The sequence below is a fragment of the Lissotriton vulgaris genome, chromosome 2_1 (assembly GCF_964263255.1).
Source record: "Lissotriton vulgaris chromosome 2_1, aLisVul1.2, whole genome shotgun sequence".
NCBI classification, from domain to species: Eukaryota; Metazoa; Chordata; class Amphibia; order Caudata; family Salamandridae; genus Lissotriton; species Lissotriton vulgaris.
The window spans coordinates 2,070,033,161-2,070,056,541 of NC_141687.1; the positions used below are offsets into that span (position 1 = coordinate 2,070,033,161).

General features: G+C 47.5%; 1 protein-coding gene across 1 annotated transcript in view; it reads right to left on the minus strand.

Annotated features, from left to right (window-relative positions):
* Positions 1-4,417: 4,417 nt before the first annotated feature.
* The window catches only part of TMOD2 (tropomodulin 2), a 307,731-nt gene continuing 288,767 nt past the window's right edge, over positions 4,418-23,381 (minus strand). Inside the window, exons 9-10 of the mRNA XM_086958298.1 lie at positions 14,751-14,895; positions 4,418-5,230 (exon numbers count right to left, since the gene is read on the minus strand). Of these exons, the coding sequence (XP_086814424.1) occupies positions 5,196-5,230; positions 14,751-14,895 (180 nt within the window). The 3' untranslated portion in view covers positions 4,418-5,195. The remainder of the gene's footprint in view (positions 5,231-14,750; positions 14,896-23,381) is intronic.

A 23,381-nucleotide genomic window follows, 5' to 3' on the forward strand; every position in this document is an offset into this window, starting at 1 on the left:
CAGAATTTAAATAATTGCTTTAATAGTTTGGTAGGTACAAATGGAGAGGGTGACAGAGCTTCCTGTGCTGTGTTATAAAGCGGGGTTGGAGAAAAGCTCCAGGGTCCCTCTGCCTGAGCGAGTGTCAAGTCAGTCCAGCTCTGTCAATCACAGCGCTGCTTACATGCTGGTACATAATATTACCAGCATGAGAGCAGAGCTGTGATTGCACCCTGGGAGTCTGTGCAGCGTGACAAGCTCCGGAAGAGAAGCACCAAGGCGGCGGCTGCAGGTGAAGGTAAGTGAGTTAATTTATTCCCCCCGCCGTTCGCATTGCCCTCACTGCTTCAGTTTTAGAGCAGCTGCCACTGAATGTCCCTCAAATTGTGGATTCTTCTCCTTTTTCATACTTTAAATCACAATTAATACATGAATCCCAGATGTCAAGGTACCCTACTGAAGACTCCCATGGAGAATAAACATGTACTTGCATGATAGTTTATCCATTTTCTCCTTGATCGTAATATGGTGGGTTCAGATTTCATAACCTATGTTGTACTAAGGTCAAACTCTCTGCAAAATTTACAGAAAGAAATTAAACACCTGTAGGTTTAGGGGATTTGTAAAGCGTGTGGCTACCCATGTGCATCTCAGCACTGAGGTGAAACATTACAGGCAGATGTTAGCACATGGGTTTAGGGGAAGAGCCATTTTTTGAGTCTTATTTTGAAGACACTTCGTTTTCAATTACTCGGAGTTCTGGATCCATGCTGTTCCACAGTTTGGGTACCAGATGAGTGAATGACCTTACACCCCATCAGGCTCTCTTGAATGTGGTAGGATTCATCAAAAAGTTAGAGCTTGACCTAAAGTGGCGATGGGGTGAATAATCTGGGACTAACTTTTGGATCCGGGAGGTGCCTCTCCCATATATGGGTCAGTGAGCCAGGCTTAAGGACTTAAATTTGATCCTGGCTTGGACCCGGAGCCAGTGAACCTCCCTCAGTGAGGGTCCGGCTGAATGGTGTCTGGGTATATTCAACAGCAGTCGGGCAGCTGCATTTGTATGACATGCAGTCTATTCGTAAGGTATTTAGGAGAGCCCAGAAAGAGAGAGTTGTCATAGTCCAGCCTTGATACCACCAAGGCTTGCACTACACTCTTCCTCGACTCCTCTGAGAGCAAGGCCATTATTTTTCTGATCATACAGAGTATCTCAAAGCAGCTACTTGATAGTTTTTTGGCCTGGACCTCCATCATTTAACCTTTAACAGTTAATATCACTGGTAGATGACAATCCATCAACCGCAGAAGCTAGGATCCCTACTGGTTATTGTAAAATGGAGTCTAGATACATGTCTACTAACATTGATTCAAAGGTGATGCTTCAAATCATAATACCACCTAAATCTCAGTTTGAGGAGGCTACCTCTAAAAATGTACTGCCATGTGCACTGCTGCTCAGTCTAATGCCACTGCAAGTCCTACTTTAGGCCATTTTATTTCTACTCCACAAATGAATACCTTACTCTTGCCATTAAATGAAAATCCTCCACATGGCAGGAGTAAACTGGCTAGTACCATATGCACTCTGTCCAATTCTACTCTGCTGCAAGTCTGTGAACAATGGCCGTGCCTGATAATGGTAATCTAATGCTTCCATGTACGTCTTATGCTATACTTGATTCAAAAAAACTAACTAAATCATGTAAAAACTTAAAATCCGTTCCCACGAACATGAAGAGAATTTTTATGGAAGGCTTCGCCATTTGATGTCTTCCACAACCAAATATTTGCATGCCTTTGCCTACATTGTGGACCATTACACATTAACACATTAAATGTCCTTAAATGCAATGATGACACAAAGATCATGCATTTACTGGGAGGTATCCTGAAAGCAACCTAGTCATCTCAGGCTGCTCCACCCATGTCCAAGGATGGATGGATGGTAGCAGCAATCTTCCCTATACTAATGATAAGAAAAGCATGAGCCAATTAAGAGGGAGAGGAGTTGGCCTAACAGCTAGGGCAGTTGACCTCGAAACTGGGGAACCGGGTTTGAGTCTCGGCAATGATACTGAAAATCCTGTGATTCTGGGTAAATCACTTAATCTACCTGTGCCTAACAACAATGAATGTGTCCTCATGCAACTCGACTGGTGCTGTGTAAAGCTCTCTGATACCCAATACCTTCAAGTCAAGTTCGCACTATAAAAAACTCAGTAAAAAAAAAAAATATTGCAATCCTGTGCTTGATTAAAAAATATGATGCAATGCGACAAAATCTGTGAAGATTTTGCATAACTACCCCCAACCTCTAGGCCTAAAGACTCTCTACTCACCCTGGTGCTGGACAACTTAATAGAACTGTATTGCTGATATATTACATGTCTACTCAATGTGCTTCTTTCTCTGAGCTTCCTGTATCGCCTATCTCTTGCTCCATATCATGAAACTTTTTTGTCAACACCTTTCTTTGCACATTGCACTGATTGACCATGGAATAAAGACTCACCTTCCAGGTGCTGTGGATTGGCCATTTCCTTCTCTACCATGGTTGTAATTGAGGTATGCAACACACACAGAATCACAACACCATCTGAGATGCAGAAGAAATCCTGATAGTAGACAGTCCAGATGCATGGATCAAGCTAAATCCTGAATTGAGGCAACAAAAAGACCACTACTACTTCAGCAGTTAATTGAAAGATACTTTCTTCTACCACACCTCACTGTTTCACTAAGTAAACACCTGCTCAGGACTGGGAGAGGATCATTCAATCTGATGTCACAGGGAAGGCAGGCAAGCCTACTCCCGGTAGCCTGGACCCCATTCAAGAACTTGAAGTGTGGTGATAGAAAGGTGTGCAAGTAATTGTGTGTGTGTGTATATTCTCAAGATAATACACATAACTAAACGAAGATAGAGGGTGAAAGTAGAAAACAAACATTTTCCATGTTTGAATTAAGGTATTTGGGACCCATAATTGTCTGAAACTACAAAAACATTCAAAAGCTGGCAATACCTGCTCTATACATTTTTAAAACAGTAAAACAATTAGCAAAAGTAGTGCTTAATAATACATATGTAGTTAACAAAACTGGGAGTACAGTATGCACCTACACATTATTTCAAAATACCCTAACAATAACAGAATTTTAAAAAAAAATGTTTTTCATGCTCATACATAAAATCATACTTTAATACCTAAACTTTCCAGCAAATGTGTGCAGCATATGCAAGTTGGTTCTGAGTAAACTTATAAAAAGCTTGGTTACCTCCCAAAATCATATTGTTTAAATTGGCTACATTAAAAACGAGGCAACAGGGTGCAAGTGATTCTTCTGCCATCTCAGATAAATATATTGTATTGGATAGCGCCAGAGGAAGTATTAGCCACTTGAATTGATGGCTACGGTTAGCCCAGCCAGGTTTTTAGCTAAGGTATGAATTGAGCAGTATTAGGACACAAAACCGTAAACTGAAGCACCACTCAGTGCTTCTCGGGGAGCAGAATACTCACTTTTTACAGCACGTAATTCTAAGTACTTAGTACTAGCGTTTGGTCTGTTTTTAAGCATTCACAACTTTGTAATTGAAAAAGGGAACAAGCACTTGCCCAGGGCAACACAATTTTGCAAATGCAGTGGATATCCTTGTACTAAATGTGGCATCTTAGCCACTGGTTCACGCCTCCTTTCTGGAGAACTCCAACGAAGAGTACGCATTTTGACTCGAAAAGGACACATTTTCCAGTGGTTTCTATGAATTAAGATGGTTCTCTTTAACTCACTTGGCTGGAAGGAGAAAACTCTAAATGTGAGAGTGAACATTGCTCTTGAAACTGGCAAAAACTAATGGTACAAGTTGTACTTTGTGAGTGAGAAGGGAACTGTAGGTCTGATCTGATCAGTCATGTAACTGGGAAAGGGACGGCTGTAATTTGTGGGTGTGGATTGACTATGGCCTTGTCTGACTGATGGAGGAACGGTATCATATCACTGGCCTTTGTAGACCAGATACAGCAGATCAAATCAGTTTCTGAATTCAACAGAAATTGGCATGAGAATTCTGCCACACCATCCCTCAACGGCTCATGTAATCTTTCCAGCAACAGCATCCCGCTCTTACGGCAGATTTGTTTCGGTACTGCCTGCACTGGGTGGATGTTTTTCATACTTATGAACAGACAGAATGGGTGCCTTCCAGTCTTCAGTTGATAGTTCCAATGACAAACTCAAGAATGCAAGCTGTGTCATATCTCTAACATACCAAGAGAAGGACCCTATAGCAGTGCTTAATTTGTAAAAGAACAAGTGCTGGTGCACACAGCTCTGCTCTGCCATTACAAATTCATGGCTGCGTAGAGTTCAATTCATCTCATGCCTCTTTAATCCACTACCAGACAGTTCTGCCGCTTTTTCTCACTCTTGCCAGTCCCTACTTTTTCTCTTTGTGGACTGTTTTCCATCTTTCTATTCCTCCTTCCTTCCTGTTTGTATGATTTTCCCTCTCTTGCTTGTGGTCAATATTTGATGAGGAAAAATGAGTACCGATCCTTAAAAATAAGTGCTGGTTTCCCCAACGGCAACCACTGGCTCAAATTAAGCACTACCCTAAAAGCAGGAATGCAGGGTTTGAGAAGCACCATGAGTGTAAGGCATTTAACCCAGAGCCGAATCTTTGTGTATATACCTGAGGGTGGACTCAAACACAGACACAAACAGAGAACATATTTGATTAATGTGGAATAAACCAGCACAACCAAAGCAGCTCTTGGTGTATATACATGTACAATTTTGTTCTCAGAAACAGTCAAACGAAATTAGTTTCAGCAGAGTAAGTTTGGCAAAACAGAATGCAGTTTGCAACAAAGAAATGGAATACATGCAAATGTGATACCTGCAAAATTGTATAGAAACAACCGATAAATGTAAACAAATGTCTGAATCTCTCCACAGTCACAAGCTGTGTAAAATACCTATGACTCCTTTTCGGTGCAGTATGATTACTTTCTTTAACGTATATACAGGTAGGTTCTCATGTGACAGCGAGTTTCATCTGTTTTCTCTGACTGTCTATGCCCAATACTCAACAGGATATAACCCATTCTAGCAGTTAATCCGGGTTCTTGCTTTCAAAAGGCGGCCATTTTATTCGCGCTTCGGTGAACGCCGCTACAAACGTGTCTTCAGTCGCGGCTGCGGTCAGTCTACTGGAGGTCTGCTTCTACTCGCCTCTTACGAACTGTGCCAAAAGAACAGAAAAAGAGATTTAGCTGCATGCTTCCTAAAGCTATGTGAAAGACAAAAGGAGATTGCTTTGAAATAATACAAATAAGAACTCGTTCAATGTTAAGCTCTTGAAATGATGAATGTTATCAATACCCACTATATGGTACTTACTTTACCAGCCTATAGAAAGATGAGCATGCCTTCCCGGGATTCGCTCTCAAAACCCCCAGAGTTCATTCTCATGTGCAGTGGCACACCACCACATTTTGTCAGGTGGGGGCATTAAGGACCCCTAAAATTGTACACCACAAAAAATTACCTCAACAATACGCCCACGGGTTGTTGAATTGGATACATTATTATACCTTATTTTCATGAGGCAATGTGTCCTCTAGATAAGGCATGTCAAAATACAGTCAATAAAGTAAGAACGGCTTCAACGATTGAGTCCTAGAGCAGAAATAAACATTTTTGAGATTTATTACACAAATTCAAAAGGTGAAGTACAGACATTAAAGATGCAAAGGTATAAAGTCATTGCCAGGCTCTTCGTAGATAAGGCAATACAGAATAAAAGGAACATTCTAAGGGGCACATGCATGAAGCATTTTTGTATGTGCAAACGGGCCGATCGCAGAATGGCCCCGTTTGCGAATACAAAAAAGGCTTTTCACATGCTTCAAACCCAAATTGTGATTCGGTAACCTGTTACCGAATCACAAATTGGGTTTTGCGATTCGGTATTTGGAAGGGGCATGTTAAGGGCGTCTCTTCCAAATACCAAATCCTAACAGTATGCATGAATGTTTTGTGACCCTGAATGCGGTGTAGCAAAAAAATTGCATATGGTGGTAACCCATTCGCAAATGGAAAGGGGTCCCCGAGGGACCCCTTCCCCTTTGTGAATGGTTATCAAGGCATTTTTAAGAGCAGGCAGTGGTCCCACGGACCATTGCCTGCTCTTAAAAAAAGAAAAGAAAACTTTTCATTTTACTGTTTGTAAAGCACCTTGTTTACCTTTAACTCTTTAGATGCGTCGGACGGCCCCCGGACAGCACCCGTATGGCGTGCGCGTCGGACGGATGGGAGATGTCCGATTTGCGCACTGGTACTGCGGGAAAATTTAGGCCGCATCCAAAGGGCTAAGGAAAACGGACTGCTTTACAAAAAAAAGATTGCTTTGTTTAGAAACAATCACGGACATGGTGGTCTGCTGACCGCAGCAGGCCACCAATTTTAGGCGTTCTTAATGCCCCCACCTGATAAAATGTGGTATACCACAGCACATCCCTACTAGTAATGGAAAGTCTTCGAGCTCACCCCCAAACACACAGGTTTTTATACAGTTCTCTTGCAGAGGAAATCATTAGTTGTGCTAAATGATCATAATGAGAGCAAAATAATTAGATTCTCAGCAACTTGGCGCACGATTCTATGAAATGTCGGATTGCATTCGCATGTAAGCACTATCCCACCACATTAAATATTAATTCTTCCCACTTTAGGTTAATGTCATCTGGAGATGGCAGGACAAACCAGTTATAGAAGCAAACTATTGTGAATGAATACGGTACATTGAGCTAGCGGAGGCTCCTTGGGAAATGCAACATTTCCCACACATTTGTGTGCGTGGAAAGTTTTCTTCGAGAACAGCAAGACAGCATCATTGGAAATAAATAAGCATGAGATTGCTTGTTGTGTGCTGCAGAAGTGAAAGTGAACACGCAGAAGGAGACAGCCATGTTGAACAAGATGGTGTCAAGGCCTAAACTGAGGGCTAGTTAACATAAGTCAGAACAACACACTTTAACAAGCCATAGCAAATGTGTTTCAAATGAAATAACACAATATAAGTGAGTGTCATTTCAAAAGCAAATCCACCACGTTCGGCACGTTATTACTACTGCACAAAAATATAAAAAGCACAAAACCTTTGATCCATGATATTCTGCACAATCTGAACTTACGGTTGTTTTTCACTAAGGTTAAAAAATTTACCTGTCGTTGAAAATACCACCATCACCTTCATTTGCTTGCTCCTTAACTTGTTTTGTCACCTATAGATAAGGTAACAACGTTTCTCTTTCCATAAGGCCTAATCTCCAATTGAGGCTTAATCAATCAATCAATCAGAGTACTTGTAAAGCGCGCTACTTACCCGTGAGGATCTCAAAGCGCTGAGGGGAGGGGGTCCCGCTACTGCTCGAAGAGCCAGGTCTTGAGGAGTCTTCTGAAGGCGAGTAGGTCTTGGGTCTGCCGTAGGTGGGTAGGGAGGGTGTTTCAGGTCTTGGCGGCGAGGAAGGAGAAGGATCTGCCACCGGAGGTTGTTCGTTGGATGCGGGGGACAGCGGCGAGGGCGAGTCTGGTGGAGCGGAGCTGGCGGGTGGGGGTCTAGAAGCTGAGTCTGCTGTTCAGGTAGGCTGGTCCGGCGTTGGGGAGTGCTTTGTGTGCGTGGATGAGGAGCTTGAAGGTGATCCTCTTGTCGACGGGGAGCCAGTGTAGGACTCTCAGGTGGGGGGTGATGTGGCTGCGGCAGGGGACGTTGACGATCAGTCGGGCGGAGGCGTTTTGGATGCATTGTAGTCGTCGTAGGTGTTTGGCTGGGATTCCAGCGTAGAGTGCGTCGCCTTAGTCCAGTCTGGTGCTGACGAGGGCTGTGTCACCGTTCTTCTTGTTTCAGTTGGGATCCACTTGTAGATCCTGTGGAGCATGCAGAGGGTGTTGTAGCTGGAGGAGGAGACAGCGTTGACCTATTTAGACATGGAGAGGGAGGGGTCGAGGATGAATCCTAGGTTGTGTGCATGGTCGGTGGGTGTTGGTGCTGTTCCCAGTGTTGTCGGCCACCAGGAGTCGTCCCAGGCTGAGGGGGTGGGTCCGAGGAGGAGTACCTCCGTCTTGTCCGAGTTTAGCTTCAGACGGCTGTTGCTCATCCAGTCGGCGACGGCTTTCATTCTCTCCTGGAGGTTTGTTTTGGCGATGTGTGGGTCCTTGGTGAGGGAGAGAATGAGCTGGGTGTCGTCGGCATAGGAGATGATGTTGAGGTTGTGTTGGCGGGCCACTTGTGCAAGGGGGGCCATGTAGACGTTGAACAGCGCCGGGCTGAGGGATGAGCCCTGGGGGACGCGCAGATGATGTCGGTGGCTTCGGATCGGAAGGGCGGGAGGCGGATGCTCTGGTGTCTGCCGTAGAGGAAAGACGTGATCCAGTCAAGGGCCTTCTCTTGGATGCCGGCTTCTAGGAGGCGTGTCTTTAGGGCCATGCGAAGACTCTAGTCGAGTATCAGATTATTGTATTTCATCAAAACCCATTTTGAGTGGTACATTTTTTTGATGTGGTAATAAAGTACCAAGAAAAAACAGACTCCTCAGTGTGAGTTATTTACCGGATGAGGTACTTCCTCTTAAACTTCCAACAAGCTCTGATAATATACACCATAACACCTTGGGACTAGTAGCTTAAATTTTCCCATCTACAAATTATTTTAGGCCAGTAAGCACCCATGTTCCTAGAAGATATTTTTTTTATTTAAATTCAATTATGCCCATTATATTGTTAAAAATACCTTATCCTGAAGGCAATTTTACAGCGGTTCTCTCTGAAATGATTCTTGAGAAAAAATAAGCTGTAGACTATTTGTTTTAAAATAGGAACAGGCCCTACTGTTAACAAAAAAGCTTTTTTTTAGAGGAGTTCAGGGTGCAATCTATATATTTTTTTAACAATCAGTGGAACTGTGCATTTCTAGAACACGTTTGCTAAATGCATTAATACAGACTGGGTCACATTAGTGCCATCTCTTGACAATGGGCCATGTTGCCTATAACCAGGTCTTTTGGTTTTAGAGAGTCACCACTAAAAGTGACAGTGTCGTGAGGAAATACTATGTAGAATTTTCATTTTATGATAAGGAAGTGGTATAACATTTAATTTATACCTTTGATATTATTCCCAGCAGCAATAACATAAATTCGGATAGTTTTGTCAACAATTACAATATATAATTTCTATGTTACTGGCACTGGGCCTTGGTAAGCTTCCTCCCTCCCTTTTCCATCATAGCAGAGGATATGACCTTTTGCTGGTATGTATATTACAAATAACAATGTTTGAGGATTAGATTAAGGAACACATGAGTCCAAGACCCAGAAAGCTTATACAAGGCCCCTATTGGGGTCAAGCTGTTCTGTTGTTGCCTTCACCCTCTCCTCTACCAAATTCCAGTAATTTCTTCCACCATGTCTGGTTTTGAGGAAGGCAAAATGGGTGCCTCTCCCCTCATACTTCCCAAGTACAATTGCATAAGGCCATTGATTTTACTAAAGCCCACTCCCAGTCCTCATTGAACTCTTCGGTTAATTCACCCCTCACAGATGTTCTGTCAGCTTCTTCTGGATTAAACCCAGATCAGTTGACTGGGGTTGAGTGCTTGCAATGTTCAACACTCCGTCCATCATTCCCTTTGGTTTTGCTTTGTTCACCCTAAGTTGGCAGGGTATGCCCAGACGTGGATCCCTTGTACACTTTGCCACTGGATTCAAGCTAGCCTGGCTAATTAGCTGGAAATCAGTCCCAGGATGCTTGTTTCAGGTCCAGGCAATGCTTAGCTTGGCAGTTCGGGCTTGACTGTTCCCATGAGGCACAGGGTCAGACTGATTTGCATATGGCCATGTCAACTGGGGTGGCGGAGTGAGCTAAAGAATGATGATGGATTAAACCCAGATCAGTTGACTGGGGGTGAGTGCTTGCAATGTTCAACACTCCGTCCATCATCCCTATTTGGTTTAGCTTCTTCTGCCTCCCAGGAAGGCCCCATCCCAAACATTGCTACCAGCAAGTCTTGGAAGGCTACAAGCGTCTACAAGAGCCCTTAACCCCGCACAAATACTCCTTCTTCAAAAAAAAGGCACAGTAAGCACACCAATGAATATGAGACCCTCCTCCTGGGATGATAATGATAAGGCTGAACAGACTACTAAGAGCTGTTATCTTTAGAAATGATTGTGATAGAAAAAACACAAAGTTTAGGTCCTGGCAGACCGTTGTAGGTATACTTGGGGGCAATGTCGGCTTCTCCAATTTTGGGGTTGTGAAGCAACACGAATGCGGGGGGCATGAGGGGATTTTTTTTTTAACACTTGCTTGCTCCTGCGCCTGCCGCCTCGGTGCTCCTCTCCCGACACTGGTCACACTGTACAGGCTCCCAGGGGGCAATCACGGCACTGCTCTCAGGAAGGTACTACCAGTATGAAGCAGCGCTGTTATTGGCCTGAGCGGGCTTACTTGATGCTCTCTCAGGCTCAGGGAGCCTGGGGATTTCTCCAACCTGGCTGTTGCAACACAGCTGGGAGGGAGAAGCATGAGTGCGCATATCTGATTGGCCCAGCCTAAGATAGCGGGCCAAACTGACATGCGGACTTACAAGATCCCTACACTCCTCCCTGTAGTGTGACGCCCGGCAGGATGACCCCGCCCCAATCTCGGCTGGCTGTAATGAAAAGTAAAATGATAATAAAGTGGTTTTATTATAATTTTATTTTTCCGTGGGGCGATGCTCCTCCCCCATAACAGGGGAAGAGCAGTTCCTGCTTGGGGGGAGCAAATCATTGTCCAGAATAAGTGGAAAACACAAATACTTGGGCACAAACCTTTTTCAAGGTCCGATAGTATGCAAAGCTGCCAGGCCATGCTATGCTACATCCGACTCTGGGCGCTTGAATCTTGAACATTGAAATGCTTCACTCAATGACCCTGCCTCGCACGTTCCCGCATGCCAGGTCTCCCTGCTGCCGGCTGCCTGACCCCCGACCCTGCCATCGCACGGTCTCCGGGGGCCAGGTCACCCTGCTGCCCGTCTGATCCCTGCCCCTGCCTCTTGCCCGCTGCCTGCTAGTGACTGCCCTCAGGCCTTCCCCCTCGCCGCTCCACCGTTTTCTTCCCGCCTCTCCTTTCCCGCCACCCATCCTCCTCCCGCCGTTCTCTTCCCTCCCTCCCCTCCGCTGCCCCCCTGCGGCCCGCCCCCTTCCTTTCCTCGACCCTCATTCGCCGCCCCGCTCCCGCCTCCCAGCTGCCCCTCCCTCCCACTGGGACACATAAGGCTGAGACCGCACGGCAGTGAGCTGTGACCCTCCTGGTCGCTCCACCTGTTGCACTGTCCCCGTGTACCAGGGCCCCCTGCTGCCTGACGCCTGCCTGCCAGGTCTCCGTGCTGCCTACCTCCTGCCTCTCCCTCGCACGTTCCAGCGTGCCAGGTCTCCCTGCTGCCGGCTGCCTGACCCCCGACCCTGCCATCGCACGGTCTCCGGGGGCCAGGTCACCCTGCTGCCTGTCTGATCCCTGCCCCTGCCTCTTGCCCGCTGCCTGCTAGGGACTACCCTCAGGCCTCCCCCCTCGCCGCTCCGCCATTTTCTTCCCGCCTCTCCTTTCCCGCCACCCCTCCTCCTCCCGCCATTCTCTTCCCTCCCTCCCCGCCGCTGCCCCCCTGCGGCCCGCCCCCTTCCTTTCCTCGACCCTCATTCGCCGCCCCACTCCGACCTCCCAGCTGCCCCTCCCTCGCTCCGCCCCCCCACTCTCCACATATGGCAGAGTGGCAAACGCGCAGCGTTGACGCGCAGCGGGCGCGCCCTAAGTGCGCTGAAGGTGCGCCAAAGGTAAGCCCGTCTGCGCCCGTCCACGCCTGGACCGCGCCCAGTGCCAGGACCCCTGGCCCCCGCAGACACCAGCCCACCTGCCGGACCTGTCACCGAGCTCAACGCACTCAACGCCGGCCGGATCCCGGGGTGCTACCGAGCCACCCCGAGACGCACCCACTGACCTTTCTGCTGCCACTCCTGCAAGTTCACCTGCATCCGGACCTGCACTACACCAGCACCGACCAAGACGAGCACCAGCAGCAGCCACCTGAAGTGCATCCTGCTCAACACCCGCTCCGTCCACAGACACGCCATCGAGCTCTGGAACCTGCTCGATACCACAGCCCCTGACGTTGCCTTCCTCACGGAAACCTGGATGAACGCCTCCTCAGCGCCCGACATCGCCATCGCCATCGCCATCCCGGACAGCTACAAGATCATGCGGAGGGACAGCGTCAACCAGACAGGAGGAGGCATCGCCATCATCCACAGGAACACCATCCCATCACGACCAACACCAACGACACCCTCGCACCCGCCGAACACCTGCACTTCCAGATCCACATCAACCCTAAGACCACCCTCAGAGGCACCCTCATCTACAGACCCCCGGGACCACGCACACAATTCAGCGAAGACATCGCCGACTTCATCAGCCCGCACGCCCTCCCCTCCGCTGACTACATCCTCCTCGGGGACCTAAACTTCCACCTGGAGAACAACAATGACCGCAACACCACCACCCTGCTGGACAACCTCGCAAACCTCGGACTCAAGCAGCTGGTGACCAACCCCACCCACTACGCTGGACACACACTCGACCCTGTGTTCTCATCCAGCAAGGACATCACCTTCAGCCACGCCACCGGACTCCACTGGACGGACCACAGCTGCGTCCACTTCAGCTTCAGAAGGACCACGATCCACCACCACCAGCAACAGGTTGCACGCAGAAGCTGGAACAAGATCACAGCCGAACAGCTCGCACTTCCCTGAGCAAGAACCCTCCCACCGGTGCAACAAACCCCAGCCAGGCGGCCACCAACCTCACAAAGTGGATCAGCAACTGCACAGACGACCTCGCCCCTCTGAGGACCCCGCCTAGCAGACCCGGCAGCAAGAAAGCCCCATGGTTCACCGACGAACTAAAGAGCTCCAAGAGGAACTGGCGAGCACTCGTGAAAGCCTGGTGCAGAGACCCAACACCGGACAACATGACTGCCCTCAAGCTCGCCACCCGAAAACACCACCAACTGATTCACGCCACCAAGAAAACTGCATTCAAGGAACGACTGGACAACAACGCACCCAACAGCAAGGAACTCTTCAACATCGTCAAAGAGCTCTCCAACCCCAACGCCGGAAACAACAACATCACCCCTTCACAAGACCTCTGCAACTCCCTCGCCTCCTACTTCTACAACAAGATCGCGGACATACACAACAGCTTCAGCACTCAACCGACGCACGCCACGACCGAACCACCGCCCCCCACCACCACCCACCGCACCTGGACCCCGATCACCACCGAAGACACCGTCCGCACGATGAACTCCATCCACTCCGGATCTCCGACTGACCCCTGCCCTCACCACGTCTTCAACAAGGCCAACGCTGTCATCGCACCCCACCTGCGGGACATCATCAACACCTCCTTTGACACCGCTACCTTCCCGGAGAGCTGGAAACACGCCGAAATCAGCGCTCTACTAAAGAAGCCATCAGCCGACCCCACCGACCTCAAGAACTACCGCCCCATCTCGCTGCTCCTGTTTCCTGCAAAAGTCATCGAGAAGACCGTCAACAAGCAGCTGGCCGCCTTTCTCGAGACGAACGGATCCCTCGACCTCTCGCAGTCTGGCTTCCGGGCCAACCACAGCACCGAGACCACCCTGATCGCAGCCACCGATGACATCCGAGCCCTGCTCGACAACGGAGAAACAGCGGCCCTCATCCTCCTAGACCTCTCCGCGGCTTTCGACACTGTCTGCCACCGTACCCAAGTGCAGCGCCTCAGCAACGTCGGAATCCAGGAGAAGGCACTGAAATGGATCATCTCCTTCCTCGCCGGAAGGACACAGAGAGTCCGCCTCCCCCCGTCGCAGCCACATCTCCGGACACCTGAGAGACCTGCACTGGCTCCCGGTCAACAAGAGAATCACCTTCCGTCTCCTCACCCACGCACACAAAGCCCTACACAACCTAGGCCCAGGATACCTCAACAGCCGCCTCAACTTCTACGCTCCCACACACCAGCTTCGATCGACCGGCCATGCCCTCGCCACCGCCCCCTGCTTCCGAAGAGCCACCAGAGGGGGAAGGTCCTTCTCCTACATGGCCGCCAAGACTTGGAACTCCCTCCCGACCCACCTCCGCCTGACCCAGGACCACCTCGCCTTCAGGAAGCAGCTCAAGACCTGGCTGTTCGAGCAGTAGCGGACCCCCCCCCCCTCCCCTAGCGCCTTGAGACCCTTCGGGTGAGTAGTGCGCTATATAAATGCTTTGATTGATTGATTGATTGATGTATATTGCGGGGGCTCCTTCCATGTTAAGGGATGGAATACAAGTGAAAACATACTTTGCAATTGCAATGGCAGTGTGTAAAATGCGGGTTTGCAAGTGGCCATGCAGACCATGCATTCCGTTGCTATGAAGAGCATGCATGTTTCTGCAATTCCAAATCAAGGTGCAGGGTTAGAAAATGGCAGAATCTGTATAAAGCAGAAGAAGGGCTAAAGGTGTGAGTGGGGATGTACATTGACCAGAATTGCATTTGAATTCTTTGAGAGTGTCATGGGTGCATGAAGAAAGATAATGACGCTGGCAGCCTGCAGGAGGATTATTCAGTACATAGCAGTGTGCGCATGTACACAAGGATGGACAAGAGCAGCTGCGGAATCTCACCTAGGTCGTTATTCTTCGTGATCGACGCTGCGGCCCTGGTTCTCGGGCCCTGCTGTGTGAACTGGTATCCAAACTTGAGAATCACAGAGTTTTCTTCCAGCATTTTGGCAATCTCCATTTCTACAGCTGTTCCCAGCTGCTGCCTCTGTTTTATATGAGACAAACAGCAAAAATCAAACACAATATAACACTGACATATTCCCTTGGAAAAACGGTATTTATAGGTCAACAATGAAATATAGTATTTGAATTCCAAATCCTCCGGTCAAATACATCCTGGCCTTTCAGTGCAGAGGATCACAGGCTGGTGCTCAAAGCCAGGCAAACACTGACCTTTCTTCTAGTCCGGAATGGGGCGATTGTAAGCGACCTAATTAGAGACCCCTTTGGTTGAATAGCCATTTCTCAGAAACACTGAGAAGTTCATATCACTCCATCAAACTGTGGGGCATATTTACAAGCCCCTACCGCCACCACAACTTCCCTGAATGCCACCACAAAGTTCCTTTCATTGTGATGGCGAGAGGGGCCTCGCCTTATTTACAATGCAACCTTCAGCCACTTAACGTGGCTTATTTCTGCCTTGTAAATAAAGCACCTTTTCACGCTGTGTTTAGCGTGAAAGGGGCAGGCAATGGGTGTTACGGTGGTAGTTCCGCTGCAACACCCATTAATTTTGATGTCCCTCCTATTTACAAGTCTGGAGTAAATAGGAGGCAGTGACAAAATTAAGATCAGGGAAAACCTGGTCTTAAACAAGTGAAACGAGGAGAAATGCTGTATTTCTCCTCGTTTTTGCTGTTTCCATGTGTGCTGCATTGTGGAGCACACATAAAAACAGCAAATTGCTTATGATTGTTTATGTGCAGGAATGTCCCCCTTCCTGCACATAGACATTCACTTTGAAAAAAAATGCAGTTTGGCACTTCTATGTGTGCGACATTAACCAGCACACATAGAAGTTACAAAACGGCATTTAAAGATAGTTTATGTGCAGGAAGGGGGACCTTCCTGCACATAAACAATCCCCCAACAATCCCCCAACACTATGGTACAAGGGTGACGGTGTTGGCATTAGGCAGCTGAACTCAGCGCCAGCGCTAGGGGAAACACAGGGGTGCACTGCATTCTTGTGAATACGGTGCAGCCTTGCGTTTTCAGAATGGAGAAGCGTGGTATTAACAATGTTTGCTGAACGCCACACTTCTTCATTCTGTTGTGAATATGCCCCTGTGCCTGCTAAAACGCCAGTACTGTTTGAAAGACACCTATAGGAGCCCAACCTCACCTCTTACTTGTGCTTGGAATCACTTCCACATTTTTCTACGCTTTTATGCGGTTTGGTTGTTTCACTCGTGCTGTGCTCAGGTTCAGAGCTATGTTATAATTTAAAATATTATAGTTAAATTGGAATGATAAAGGCGTGTATGTAACTTCGCATATACTGTAATTCCTTAAGGCGATGGGTGTGGAAATTGGCAGAAATCCAACACCTGAGCAGGCTAAACGGGCTGTCAATGAAGGATTGACACATTTCTCCTGTAAGGCTCTTCGCCAGAAATGTGAGTTCACCAACAGCGCCCCTTTCTCTTTAACTTAATGCACCTACCTCTGACGAGAGTTAATTTCCTTTGTGAAGAGTAACTTACACATGATTCAGCAAATGATTACTCTTCTGAAGAGCTCTTAGAGTGGAACTTGTCACAAATTGCTGTTACTCTACTCCAGGAAGCCTTGAGTTGCTATCTACTAAACACAAAGGTGTAATGTTTTACCTCTTACAGTGAGAAAGATGTCACATACCTCATGCTCTCATACTGCCAGCTTTTCATACTCTATGTACACAAATATACACATTCCACCATCTAGGGTATGGATTTTGAAAGTACAACCTATTTTGTTGTTTCACATTTGGTTGAAAGTTGATGGAAGGTGAGTCCAGAATGACTCCATCTGATGTTGTCCAGAAAAGGACGCACAAACTCCATCTCCTGATTTGTGCATTTTCCCCTGGTGCCTAATATATCCGTGTCTCTGGTATATTAAAATCATAAAGCTCATCCACGTTACAGGGAGAACTCCCTGGGGATCTATATCAGAGTCCAGCTACAAAACAATTTTTTCACATAAATAATGTTTTGGTTTTGTTGCACGAATCTATTGCAGTGGTCTTCAAAGTTTTTAATGCCGAGTCCTCTCTGGTGTAAAAGAAATCACTGGGCCCCTTAATAAAAATGTATTTTTCCAAATTATTCTATAACCTTGACAATCTTTAAATATGTATAAACATTCCAGGTGACTGTTTTAAAATGATTGCCAGCATACTATTCTAGTCAGCCAAGTCTTACTAAAGTGTAAAAGTATCATTCAGTGGCCCTCCCCTTTGACAGCTATTCCCAGCCATCATATGAATGACAAAAAATGTTAGCAATGGCCCATTACAAAGTAGCCTTCTGCCCCTCTGTTTTCTTTCTGTAAAAACAAAGCACTGTTAGTGGTGTGACGATTCTCTTGGACAGTGCCTGGCATCACATTGGGATCAATTAGGGCCCCATCAGGGAGGGGGGCGCCCCCAGTTTGAAGATCTCTGGTCTATTGGTATCTAATGGTATCTCACAACCACATACATGAGATTATCTCTGTCCACCTTCTTGTAAATAACTTGAGAGCCTTAGAGTAGGGGCAGATTGAATCTCTAGTCATTGTCTTGGTACAGTGGCACTCCTCCCTAGTCATTATCTAGGTATAGTGGCACTCCTCCCTAGTCATTGTCTTGGTACAGTGGCACTCCTCCCTAGTCATTGTCTAGGTATAGTGGCACTCTTTCCTCCCTAGTCATTATCTCGGTACAGTAGCACTCCTTCCTCCCTAGGTATTGTCTAGGTACAGTAGCACTCCTTCCTCCCTAGTCATTGTCTAGGTACACTGGCACTCCTCCTTAGTTATTATCTAGGTACAGTGGCACTCGTTCCATGTCATTGTCTAGGTACAGTGGCCCTCCTTCTTCTCTAGTTATTGTCTATGTACAGTGGCATTCCTCCCTAGTCATTGTCTAGGTACAGTAGCACTCCTTCCCTATTCATTGACCTGGTACAGTGGCACTCCTTCATCCCTTGTCATTGTCTAGGTACAGTGGCACTCCTTCCTCCCTAAGCATAGTCTAGGTACAGTGGCACTTCTTCCTCCCTAGTTAAATATCTAGGTACAGTGGCACTCCTTCCTCCCTATTCATTGTCTAGGTACATTGGGGCACTCCTCCCTAGTCATTGTATAGGTACAGTGGCACTCCTTCCTCCCTAGTCATTGTCTAGGCACATTGGATCTCCTTCCTCCCTAGTAATTGTCTAGGTACAGTGGCACTCCTCCCTAGTCATTGTCTAGGTATAGTGGCACTCTTTCCTCCCTAGTCATTGTGTAGGCACAGTGGCACTCCTCCGTAGTGATTGTCTAGGTATGGTGGCACTCCTTCCTCCCTAGTCATTGTCTAAGTACAGTGGCAGTTCTTCCCTCCTAGTTATTGTCTAGGTACAGTAGCACTACTTCCTCCCTAGTCACTGGGCACAGTGGCACTCCTCATTAGTCATTGTCTAGGTACAGTGGCACTCCTTCATCCCTCATCATTGACTAGGTACAGTGGCACTCACGGGAGCGAGGTGAGGCAACCTAGTCATTCTGCCGCCCGAGCTGAACACTGCCAGAGCGCACCCCCCACTCCTCTTTTAAAAACTGTTTGTAACTTTTAAAAAGAAAGCGTCATTTTTAAATCCCCCTCTATCCCCCTACCTGCGTTTTTGCACAGCTTCTGTTCCTTGGGACTTTGCCCTCAGCCCCGGTCCACTGCGGCAGTAGCCGTTTGAGTGGAGGGCGGGGCCAAACCCTCCCAGCTGACACGACAGGGGCGGGGAAGGGGCGGAAGCACTTTGGACTTCCCTACATTTAAATCCATGGGCCACTGGCGCGCCATAGGGAAGCCCGTCTGCGCCCGTCCGCGACCTTCCGGGACTAGGGGCTAGGATCCCTGCCCATAATTCTATATCCCCGAGAAGAGTCCTCACCTATACAAGATCAGAACTCTTAATAATAAAGGACACAATACTCCCGCACTGTCAGCGCGTGTTCAATATAGGCCAAGCCCTGAACTGCCCGGTATGTAAGTTCCCAGGATACGCGAAGAACAACCACAGGCTCGACACAGAGGCTAAATGGGAAACAGTTAAAATGGTACTCATTAACTGTAGATCCCTACCTAAGCATGCGCTAGAAATTAATTTACTACTGGAAGAAGAGCACTTAGAGGCTCTCTATATAACCGAAAGGTGGCTTAGAGATAGCTCAGCCCCTGATATCGTAAAAGCACTTCCCCCGGGATACAAAATTGCCCACCTTGATAGGGAAGGAGCAATAGGAGGAGGTCTGGCTATTATACACCAGGCTCGACGGGAGTGCATAATAGCCCCTCTGCATAATAACAATGCCGAAGCCTTTGGCTTTAGATTATCCCTCTCCGCAACCAACTCCTTTGCAGGGGGGTTAATCTATAGGCCGCCAGGACCTTCCACTGGATTCCTAGACTCAGCCCCAGACCTTCTTGCAAGCATGCTTATAGAGAAAAACGCCATTACGGTGCTTGGCGACTTTAATTTCCATTTGGATGATCCTCACGACCCTTGCGCTAAGAGGTGCCTAACCAACATGGAAGCCCTACAACTCGCACAACTAGTTTCCTCCGGTACACATGAGAAAGGACACATTTTAAATCCTATCTTCTCCAAAGATCAAAGACTAAAAGTATCAGATCCAATCTGGATGCGGTGGACAGATCATGCCTTCATTCCTTTTGAGCTCCAGATCCCCAGTAACGTCCCTCACAAAACCAACACGGTTATAGGACGGAAATGGCCAAAAACTGTGCAAGAGGCCTGAACCCATGATCTGGGGTCCTCGACACCCCCTGAAACCAAAGATCTGCACAAGGCAACTAGCAACAGGCATACTTGGATAACCAGCTCCATCGATAGGAACTTCAGGCAGCCAGGCCCCCTATTACATAAAAACACCAATCGATCCTTCTGGTTCTCCCCCACACTAGTGCAGGAGAAAAAAAACTGCAAAAGACTGGAGAGAGAGTGGAGGAAGTCTTATGACCCCGAATTAAAAACTTCATACAGAGTGGCCATCAGGCGGTATCAATACAGCGTCCGGAAAGCACAGGATATCTTCTATGAAGATAGAATTGCCAAATCCTCCAACTCCCCGAGGGAACTATTTAAGATTGTGAAAGCCCTCACCAGTCCAGCCCAAGAGCCCAACAGCCCAGAACACTCTAAAGAAAGGTGCAATGGATTAGCAACTTTTTTAAAGAATAAAATCGAAATCATATATAACTCCCTCCAGCCCAAACCCCCAGAGTCGCCGGTAAACCTCCATTCCACATCATCCGAATCTCAAAGCCCTGCTCCGCCGGACGGAACAGTCCTTATGGCCATCCCCCCCTTAGAACTAGAGCAGACAACAGTACTACTAAAGAAAATCAAGTCAGGCTCTCCCTTAGACCCGGCACCCCCAACATTCTTGCCCAAGGTGGGAAAGCTGTTGCCACCCAACCGAGGAACCTTATCAACCTCTCCTATGAGCAGGGCATTGTTCCAAAAGAATGGAAACATGCCGTCATCAAACCCTTGCTAAAAAAGCCACACTTAGATCAAGCCGAACCCTCCAATTACTGACCAATATCCCTTCTGCCAATAGTGGGTAAAATGGCGGAGAAACACGTTAACTCCGTAATCTCCACCTTCCTTGAAAATCATGATATAATCCACCAAACACAAATGGGGTTTCGACCCAAGCATAGTACCGAGTCAGCACTGCTGGTGGTAGCGGAACAACTTAAATCCATCCTAGATCAAGGAAAAATGGCAGCTGTGGTGCTTCTAGATCTCAGCGCCGCATTTGATACGGTCGACCACGCAGTGCTAACACTAAAAATGGAAGAAGTGGGCATAAAAGGCACAGCGAAAAAATAGGCGGCCTGGTTCTTAAGGGACAGATCCTTCCAATGTGCGGAAGGTGGGTTCAAGTCCGATCCCTTGATGATTTTGGGCAACAACCTGAATCCCCACGTTAACATCCCATGTTAGCTGGGGACCACCTCCTTCATCTAAACCAGCCATAATAAATCTGGGCAGGTGGCTGGATAAAAATCTCACAATGGGGACACAGGCTAAAAAGCTGTCCAGCACCTGTTTCGGGACATTGCGCATGCTCAGAAAGATCATGCCCTTACTACCCGAAGATGGAAAAAAAACAGTGGTCCAGGCCTTAGTGGTCTCAAGGCTGGACTACGGCAACTCCCACTTCCTGGGATCCCCGAAACATGTAGTTACCGTCTGCAAGTCGTCCAAAACGCAGCAGCTCGGTTACTACTAAACACACCCAGACGCCAATCAATTACACCCAGACTGAAGGAACTTCACTGGATCCCTGTTCAGGCAAGAATCAAATTCAAAGCACTCAATCTGGCTCATCGCGCTATGCACAGGAGGGGCCTTGCACTCATTCAAAAACTGGTTACCCCCTACATTCCCCAACAACAACTGAGATCCAGTTCAAAATTCCTCATGAAGAACACCATTGCTAAAAGAGCCAGATGGGGGGTAGGTACTTTTCCCATCTAATACCCAAACTCTGGAACAGCTTGGACCCCGACATCCGATCCATCCAAAATGAAACCCAGTTCAGGAAAAAAATCAAGACATGGCTCTTTCCACAAGGCTAGTCTTTCCCTCCTGCCTTCTCTGCATCACAGTGCTGAGATGCCAAAGGGTAGTCACGCGCTTTATAAATCCCATAAACATAAACTCCTTCCTCCCTAGTCATAGTCTAGGTACAGTGGCACTCCTTTCTCCCTAGTTAAATATCTAGGTACAGTGGCACTCCTTCCTCCCTAGTTATTGTTTAGGTACATTGGGGGCACTCCTTCCTAGTCATTGTATAGGTACATTGGCACTCCTTCCTCCCTAGTCATTGTATAGGTACATTGGCACTCCTTCCTCCCTAGTCATTGTCTAGGTACAGTGGATCTCCTTCCTCCCTAATAATTGTCTAGGTACAGTGGCACTCCTCCCTAGCAATTGTCTAGGTACAGTGACACTCCTCCCTAGTCATTGTCTAGGTATAGTGGCACTCTTTCCTCCCTAGTCATTGTGTAGGTACAGTGGCACTCCTCCGTAGTCCTTGTCTAGGTACAGTGGCACTCCTTCTTCCCTAGTTATTGTCTAAGTGCAGTCGGACTCCTCTCTAGTCACTGTCAAGGTACAGTGGCACTCCTTCTCTAGTTATTGTCTAGGTACAGTGACACTCCTCCCTAGTCATTGTCTAGGTACAGTAGCACTCCTTCTTCCCTATTCATTGTCTAGGTACAGTGGCACTCCTCCCTAGTCATTGTCTAGGGTACAGTGGCACTCCTTCCTCCCTAGTCATAGTCTAGGTACAGTGGCACTCCTTCCTCCCTAGTTAAATATCTAGGTACAGTGGTCCTCCTCCCTCCCTAGTCATTGCCTAGGTATAGTGGCACTCCTTCCTCCCTAGTCATTGTCTTGGTACAGTTGCACTCCTCCCATTCTAGTTATTGTCTTGGTACACTGGCACTCCTTCCTAGTCATTGTCTAGGTACAGTGGCACTCTTTCCTAGTCATTGTATAGGTATAGTGGCACTGCTCCCTAGTCATTGCCTAGGTACAGTGGCCCTCCTCCCTAGGCGGCCAGATTAATCTTAAATGCTCCTGCAAGAACTCCGTCTAAAACCTTATTAAATTACCTTCATTGGCTGCCCATACGGCAACGCATTAAATTTAAAATCTGCTGCTCAGTGCACAAATGTCTTTATGGACAAGGCCCCAGATACTTGGCCCAAAAATTTCAGATATATAAACCTGAACGTCTTCTGCTCTCCAGCAACCAGTGTTTACTGGAAACTCCAACCATCAAAAAGGTCAGGCAAGGTGGTCGTACCCTATCATTTGTGGGACCGACCCTGTGGAATAAACTTCCAACCGACCTAAGACACAATACCAACCACCTGTGCTTTAGGAAAGCCCTAAAAACGCACCTGTTTCAGGAAGTATAACTCACCCTGTGGTATCCTACAGAGGCACCGCATTTCTGTATTTAAGGCGAGCAAAGCGCGGAGATACCCCATGGGTCGATTCTGGCGCGATACAAGCAACTAAATAAAAAATAAATAAATAAATAGTCATTGTCTAGGTACAGTGGCACTCCTCCCTAGCCATTGTCTAGCTAGGTACAGTGGCACTCATCCCTAGTCATTGTCTAGGTGTAGAGGCACTTCTCCCTAGCCATTGTCTAGGTATAGTGGCACGCCTTCCTCCCTAGTCATTGTGTAGGTACAGTGGCACTCCTCCCCAGTCATCGTCTAGGTACAGTGGCACTCCTCCCTAGTCATTGTCTAGGTATAGTGGCACTCCTTCCTCCTTGGTTACTACATAGAATGTCGGTTAATCAGTATGCACTCAATGAAAACCTAAAAAAGTTAATACTGGCAACATAAAATCAACATTCAGGTATAATATAGTCAATCAATGCAATATTATGTATCAATGCAATAGGTGCTCG